Here is an 8230-nt window from a genome sequence, read left to right on the forward strand (position 1 = left end):
CATGACGCCATTTACTGCTGCCTTTGCCGAGCGCTCACCCTGCCTCCTCCGGAAAGGAAAAGAGAGAGAGAGAGGGAGCGTGAGCGAGCAGAAAAACGCCAAGCCCCTGCCGCTCAGATCTCAAATCTGCCTCCTCCTCCTCCTCCCAACACACCACAACAGGCACCACCACAGACCCGCTGCGCTTCCAAAACACCCCCCTCCCCATTACAAACCCCAGCGCTGCCTGCAAGACTCACGCTCCCAGAGTGAGCGAGCGAGCAAGCTAGAGAGGGGCGCTTGCAGCCAGCAGCTGCCCTGCAGAACGGCTACATTGCACAGGCTGCTTTCCTGGAGGAGCCCAGTGGACGAAAGCTTTGGGATTTTCTTTTAGATCCACTTTATTTTGGTTGCTTTGGCTTTTCCTTTCCCGCCCGCCCCGTGATCATTTGCAACAACAAGGAAAGTGACTTGGTACTGGCGATTCGGCCTCCTGTCCATTGAGGAGGGGGAAAAAAAGAGGAAATAGCGAATGAGTGATTTCTTCTTTTTAGGGGCTAAGAAATACCCCTCCGACCTGGAGACATTTCCCAGAGGTTTATACTTATAATCGACCTGGGGACAGAGAGCTCACTTTGCTCTGGATTTTTGAGAGGATGGTGATGATGGACTAAAGCTGAGCTTGGAAAAGTTTTTTTGTTTGTTTTTGCTTTAGGCTGGATTTACTTGCAAGCTGCAGGAAGAAGAAAACACGAGAGAGAGCGAGGGGCTTGGTACAGTGCCGCGATCACGGTGAGAACATTTTCCTTCTTTGCAAAACAAGTCTTTTTTTTTAATAGTCCGAAGAGCTGGTGGAAATGTATGTTTAAGGCCGATCCCTTTTCAGTCCCTGAACCCGGCCCCTCACGCCCTTCCCCAGGATTTGGAAGTGGAATTTCAGCGAGATTTCTTTCTTAGGGAAGTTTGGCGGGGGGGAGGGAGCATGGGATAGTTTCTCAGGATTGATCACGTTTGTTTTCCCTCAAAATGATTTTGCAGGGAGGGGGCCCCCCAGCTCCGCGCCATTGGGGAGTGGGTGAGAGCTTAGGGGGCGGAAATCTGTGCTCAGGTTTGTGCATTTGCAGGGAGCAATGTCTGCGAAATATTGCAAGCACTGGAAGCAACTCGTGTGACTTCTTTGCATACTTATATTTTCTTACAATTACTGCAACATGCTCCTGTAAGGTGGAGACGGGGAAGTCCTGGTAAATCCTGGCTCAAAGCATTACATAGGGTTTTTTGGGGGGAGGGAGGGAACAGCATGATGGGGGGGATATTTTATAGACTTTAACCTGCTTGGTGACTTGCTATCTCTGTGTACATTAAAGGCTGGCATTATTCTGTAAGTGCATGGGGAGATTTGTGCAATTCGGAAGTGACCTCACGCCTGCTATAAATGTTTTCCATGCGATACAATTAAATAGATTGTCGATCTGACAGGGAGGAGATCCTCCCCAGGTTTCAATATATGGTGTGCAGGTATGAAGCAATATGAGAGGAGGCAGGGCAAAGAAAGGTTTAAAATTTACTTTGCAATAGCCTCTGCAAGCTGCTGGGGTTTGCAGCAAGCTATGTGTGTGTCAATTTGCCCCACCCCGATGGAGAAGTCCCTTTTGCCCTAATCCATAATCTGATCACACACTCAGCCCTTCATGGGGGTTTCAAAGCACTTTCAAAGAGGAGGAGGTGGTTGGTGCGTGTGCGGTGGGGGTGTGCTGCGAAGGCTTCCGACGCAAAACTGAAATTCATGGGCAGAGAACTTTTTCCCCCTTAGGCTTCCCTTCTTCTCCCAGCCAACACGACCTGGGTTTTTCCACAGCACACAGGGAGCACTTTGCGTTTTAAACTTCCCCAAGCGTGCAGAGGAGAAAAGCCAACCCCTTTCCCCAGTCCGAGTTAGCAAATCAGGGCATTTCTGCTCTGAGTGGACTTCGGCTTTTGCAAGTGGTGAATCGCGTTATCTCAAGGGGGGAAAAAAGGAGCAAATGTTTCTCTTGCTATGCTCTTATTCGGTAGGTGGAAAAAAAAAGAGGGTGGGTGGGAAGGAGGGGAGGGGAGCATTGAGATTAGACGGGAAAGTCTTGTTTCCCTGAAAGAACTACAGGCAAAACATACGTGAAAGGAGAGTCTCAGAATGTTAGTCTGTGTCCGCAAAAAGGCGTCCCGTGGCACCTTAAAAACTACCAGATTTATTGGGGCATAAGCTTTAGAGTGGTTTTTAACCATGAAATCTTACGCCCAGTCTTTAAGGTGCCACAGGGACTCCTCGTTGTTTTTGAAATAAGAGTCTTAAGTGCTGCAGGTCTGCATCTTGCCCTGTTAACGGATCTGTGCAGTGCAATAAAACTCAAGGGCTTGTTTGTTATGATACAAATACAGAGGGGGGCCACTTTGTAATCCCTCATCTGGGGATCTGGTTGAAATTTACGCAAATTGCATACAATAAGCAAAATAGTAGCTGCCCTGGCGAAGTTTCCTGCAGCTGACTCCCTCCAGTTGGAGCTGGTGCTTGAAGGGGAAACCTGCAATTTACTAAGCTACTCTGGAGGTGTTCTCTCAAATGAGAAGTTTCGTAGGAACTGGAAGGTTTATATAACTCAGACGCCTCCGGCATCTCCTTCCTGGGGGTGGGGAGTGGATGCACAATAGTTAAAAAGGAAGCATGGGCTTGACTTTCCTGATAAGGCAACTTTAGAAGCCACTTCCCTCCTCCACCCCAGAGGATGTCTCCTGTTTATCTGCAGGTTGTCTGCATTTGTGAGACAGCTTAATTCACTTGCAGTATCAGCCTGTCCTAAGAGAATGAAGGTATTGCTGTGTCCCACCAGCTGAGCGCCTTGTTCTGAGCAAAGATGACGCCTATAAAAGGAAAGGAAGAAAAGAGCAGAGTTTTCTTCTGCAGCTTTTACCTTGCTATTTGAAGGAGTTCAGTTTCCAAGGTACTTTTGCAGAAACTTTCCCTCGGGGTCAGTCGAACTTTTAGACAGGATCAACAATACTGCAGAGGCAAAAACATCTGTTTTGCTCTTTGAATATAGTTGGAATCTAGAAAGGAGAAAGATGTGTGATATTGGAAATTCCTCTCTAGGCAAGGGGAACCACTATTTAACTTTATCTGTAAATAGTTTCTAATAAGGGCATGTGGGTGCTGGGCATTGGTTGTAAACTTTTCTCTAGGCAAGGGTTTTAATTTGAAGTAAACACAAGGATTTAAGATGTGTTTGGAAGCTCGCTTTTGCTGAGAATCATGATTTCTACCATACATGCTAGGTGAAAGCGAGGATTTTACAATAATGAACACATACATTTTGTCTTTTTGAAAAAGGATCAGTTTGCAGAATGAAATAAAATAGAGAGAGTACTTATTTTGGCTCAAAAAGTAACCAGCAGTTAAAAAGTTAAATGTTTTCTTTTGGTTTTAAAATAAAGACAGCATGTGGAGATGTTCACTGTTGAAGTGTCTGTTTGGGTATATTTTATAATACTGTGGTGTAGTATTATTTATTGTTGGTAAGTGGTGTTACTATGGTGCCCTTTCTAGATATAATTGAAGACATTGTGTGGCCCTTGCAAGAAACAAGGATTCATATTTGTTTCTAAGTTTAAAACAAATTGCTTTGGACTTTTATGTAGCTAATTTAATTTTGTGTCTACTTTATCCATTAAAGAATGATAGACAGACTGGTAAATTCTGATCTGCAGATTTATTAACCATGGTACTCAAGATCGGTATATTATAAGCTTGTGATGCAGGTTTCATCGGGTTTCCACTTGAAGTTCTTAAGTAACTTCCATTCTTCTTTTCTTAGATAAATAACTTTAATCAAATAGTCTTCTTGGATTGTAGTGGTTAGCTTGTATCTGCATATTTCTGTTCCATAAATGACTTTGTATTTCTGGGTCATGCCAAAAATATTTGAATTACAATCTTATAGATAAAGTGTAAAAACTATTCTGCAGTGGTATTTAATAAGAAATAAAGTAACTGACATGAAGTACACAAGTGTAAAGTACACTTGACAATCTTGGAAAGAGATTTTTTACTTCTGTTGTTGAAATTTTTGGAAGTGCTAATTCACTCAGTCTAACCTCAAATATTTTATTGCTGTTTAGTGTTTTTCTTGGGACCACTGGTATTAAACTACAGTTTCCTATTTACATCATGTTAAGTTTAGTGTGTAAAGAGACTAGCCTACCAGAATATTGCCCAGTTTTAAATAAAGTTGAAGAATTTAATGTCTGCCATCAGCAGGTCACATTTCTCTTTCTAAAATATTTGTTGGTATTCTTTGTGTGAAATATAGTGTTAAGTGAAAGGAACAGTCATTTTAAGTGGCCGTATTAAAATACATGATCTAGCCATAGGATGACCTGGAGGTCTCAGCATCAGGTTTTAAATACATAAATTTCCTGGAATCACAGAGTAAAGTCCTGCTAGGGTCAGCAAAACCTTCTCTTCTTGTGTTTTAGGTAAACTGAGTTCTGTGCAGTTTACTGGATGTAGAGCTTTATGATGAGTTCTTAAAAACCTAAATAAATCTATATTGTATATGGCTGCAGAAATGTATCCCTGAATGTGTTGGTTAAAAGTTACTCTTTAGCAAAACCAGACAGGTACAGAGTTACCCAGTCTGCCTCCTACCCTCCACCTCAGATGTGGTTCCATTCTAAGGGTGGCATACTTATTTAATTAGTAAAATGCTCTGGGATCTTTCAGGAGGATAGACAATTTGCAAATGTACAATGTGACACAATAATGAATCTTCTCTTTGTTACTACAGGATTTCAGATGTGTTCTAAGCCTGCTGGAGTGACCATTCTTCAGGATACTGATGGAGACAAGAGGTCAGAATGGCAGTGGGTCCCAGTCTTTGCTACAGGTTCACCGTGACAGTGGGAGGCAGCAGGGAGAATCTGACCTGAGAGATGTTCTGACCCAGCAGGTTCACGTGTTGTCACTGGACCAGATCAGAGCCATCCGAAATACAAATGAATACACAGAGGGACCTACAGTGGCTCCGCGACCAGGGGTTAAACCTACCCCTCGTCCAGCTAGCCAGCACAAAAACGAAAGACCACCTGGCTTGCCTGAACATCGTCATCTTACCAGGGTCCAGCATGTACAAGTTCACACTTCCTCCCGGGCACCTCTGTCCCGTTCCATCAGTACGGTCAGTACAGGTTCACGGAGCAGTACAAGGACAAGTACAAGCAGCAATTCGTCTGAACAGAGACTTTTAGGGTCACCTTCAGGGCCAGTTGCTGATGGGATAATCAGGGTGCAGCCCAAGTCAGAGTTCAAGTCAAGTGAGCTGAAGCCCCTGAGCAAAGAAGACTTGGGCATGCATGCCTACAGGTGTGAGGACTGTGGAAAATGTAAGTGTAAGGAGTGCACTTATCCAAGGACCCTGCCATCCTGTTGGATCTGTGAAAAGCAGTGTCTTTGCTCAGCCCAGAACGTGGTTGATTATGGGACTTGTGTTTGCTGTGTGAAAGGCCTCTTCTATCACTGCTCTAATGATGATGAGGACAACTGTGCTGACAACCCATGCTCTTGCAGTCAGTCACATTGCTGCACTCGATGGTCTGCCATGGGTGTTGTGTCCCTCATTTTGCCTTGCTTGTGGTGTTATCTACCAGCCAAGGGTTGCCTTAAATTGTGCCAGGGGTGTTATGACCGGGTAAATAGACCTGGATGCCGCTGTAAACACTCAAACACAGTTTGCTGCAAAGTTCCCAGTATTCCCCCCAGGAACTTAGAAAAGCCAACATAGCATCACTAATTCGGGAGTATTAAAGTAATAAGGATTCTTTTAACTCACATATGCAACCAACTAAACAGCTATAACCTTGGCACTGTTAGTAAAAGAGCTGGGGGTATATTTTGCTGTTTGCAGTGAACTGCTTTTCTGCATGTGTGCCATCTTAACTGATATGCTTGTTAGAACCCAGCTAATGGAGCTCAAATATGGGATGCCGTACTTTGTGACCCAATATTGCATAAGCTAAAGCAACACAGACACTCCTAGGCGACTATTGTTTTGTGAATAGTACTTGCAAAATTTGTAAATTAGCAAATGACTCCTTTTTATTGTTTTCTGCCAGAGATAATGTGCTATATTTTTGTATATACGATAATATTTTCAACTGTGAAAAACAAATGGTGTCATAGAACATGGCACAGTCACAAAATATTATACTAATATGTTGTACATTCGGAAGAATGTGAATCAATCAGTATGTTTTTAGATTGTATTTTTTGCCTGACGGAAACTCTCTATTACAAGCCTCTGATTTCCCTTTGGACTTCATGTATATTGTACAGTTTCCGTAAAATTCAGCCTCTATTTTCTAATTTTTTTCAACATATTGTTTAGTGTAAAGAATATTTATTTGAAGTTTTATTATTTTATAAAAAAGAAATATTTATTTTAAGAGGCATCTTACAAATGTCACTCCTTCTTATGAGGACGTCATAGTTGCTGCAAATGAGGGGTGACAGATGCATATGTTCACTATAAAATAGAAAATATATTAACGTTTGAAATTAAACTGGGCTGCTTGTCATTTTTTCCCCCCCTTCATTGCTCTGAACTGGAAAATCTGATCTGAGGTGTGTGCTTGTTTTAAAGGGGAAAGTTCAAAGAAATTTGTTCAGTGTGGCTAAGAATCAGTTGATTCAAGAACTTTAAGTTAATGAAGATGAAAACTTTAAGTGTTAACTTGACTAATCCAGTTTTCTTACTCTTACAGAAAGAGTACAAATACTAATGCTATTTGCATAGTATAACAGGGAAAATGAACATAGGAAAATGCATGAACTCATTCCAGACTTAGGAATAATCAACACTGAAAACTGATCTGTCCTGTTAAGTGATAAGCTTTTCTGCTTTAAATGGGAAATAAGTAATACTAGTTCACAAAAAGGTTTGGTTTGCACAGGTTCAATACTCAGGGGAGAATAATGGACAGTTAATATGATTAGTTAAAAGAAGAAGAGTATGCTACAGGGAGTGACCCATCTGAAAGCAGTCAAATATTTGCCTCACTTTTAAGAAAGTTGCTTAGTTGATTTCTCACTTGTAGCAGTTACCTTCCCTTGAGATGAAAATTCTTTCACTGCCAAGTTTGCCACTGAAAGTTTAGAAAATGATTTACCTTTCTTTATTAACAAACTACCGTTTCCTGTTCTGAGCATGCCTCTCCAAGTCTAGGATCTTAGTTTTTATACATTAAATACATGTGATTTTTAGGTTGGCATTTAAGAAATCATACAGCCTTCTCTCAAATCCTCTTTAACCAAAACCAAGGTTAAAATTAATAAATTAAGAACATACTTACTACAAGTTGAAACTTAGGGCTACAGTAAGTTGCAGATTTTTACCCATTACTTTTAACTCTTCTGTTCTTACAATTGGGATACTTTCCATGGGTTTGCAGTGGAGAAAACAAATATGTGGAAATGCACATGCACTGGTTATCAACTGTCAAGTGAAATTAGAAGGCGCAAGCCCTAACTGGTTTGATGCACAAGCCTTTTTCTTTTTCCAGTGTGAAAAAGCAAGCTAGATTTCTTTATTTTTTCAGCACCAAGTGACTGACTGACTGGGGTGTGAAAAGACAAGTATGTGAGAGGGATTAGTAGTCAGGTAAATGCTTGCATAGCATAAGAATTCTTTCAAGAGTGCACAAATGTTGTGAGTAGGTTTTTTAATACAATTCTTACCATATTTATCAACTGGCTGCTGATCAAATGAATTTATTTAGAAACAGAGCATTTAGATATCAAATGGCTGGCTGACCCTTCATGTGTTTCTATATTCACTTCCTCCACTTCTTGAAATGGGTCAAGCCTACACTAAAGGTAGCATGTGTAAATCTTGTATCGATACTTCTTAAAAGTAACCATATTTAAATAGCACAATTGTTTGAAGATTTTACCCGTGAGATCATGTTTGGGGAAAAAAAAATACAATTCCTAGCACAAAAGAACTCAAATTTGTTACCTTGTATTAATGAACTTGGTAATATGGATATTGAATTCTTCTTATTGACTTACATATATATTTAAAATAAATATATAGGTATTTAAAAATATACTTGAGTGCATGGTACTAAAGTTCAAATTGGAATGTGCCCGCGTTGTTTGACAAATCAAAATTGTACATTTTTCTAGCGCATGTGTACTAAAAAGCAAATACTAAAGATTTTT

The 8230-nt window shown here is 41.0% G+C and overlaps 1 protein-coding gene across 3 annotated transcripts; it reads left to right on the forward strand.

Annotated features, from left to right (window-relative positions):
* Nucleotides 1–19: 19 nt before the first annotated feature.
* SPRY2 (sprouty RTK signaling antagonist 2) lies at nt 20–6570 on the forward strand. Of its 3 annotated transcripts, none has more exons than XM_006116457.4 (2): nt 20–771; nt 4800–6570. In XM_006116457.4, exon 2 carries the CDS (start codon nt 4851–4853, stop codon nt 5790–5792), a length of 942 nt encoding a protein of 313 aa, XP_006116519.1. In that variant the 5' UTR covers nt 20–771; nt 4800–4850; the 3' UTR covers nt 5793–6570. The 3 variants fall into 3 exon arrangements, with proteins under 3 accessions (XP_006116519.1, XP_075774946.1, XP_006116520.1); XM_075918831.1 differs by lacking the exon at nt 20–771 and adding an exon at nt 1335–2030; XM_006116458.4 differs by lacking the exon at nt 20–771 and adding an exon at nt 2098–2957.
* The last annotated feature ends 1660 nt before the right edge of the window (nt 6571–8230 follow it).

This window comes from Pelodiscus sinensis, chromosome 1 (genome assembly GCF_049634645.1).
Source record: "Pelodiscus sinensis isolate JC-2024 chromosome 1, ASM4963464v1, whole genome shotgun sequence".
In the NCBI taxonomy this organism is placed as follows: domain Eukaryota; kingdom Metazoa; phylum Chordata; order Testudines; family Trionychidae; genus Pelodiscus; species Pelodiscus sinensis.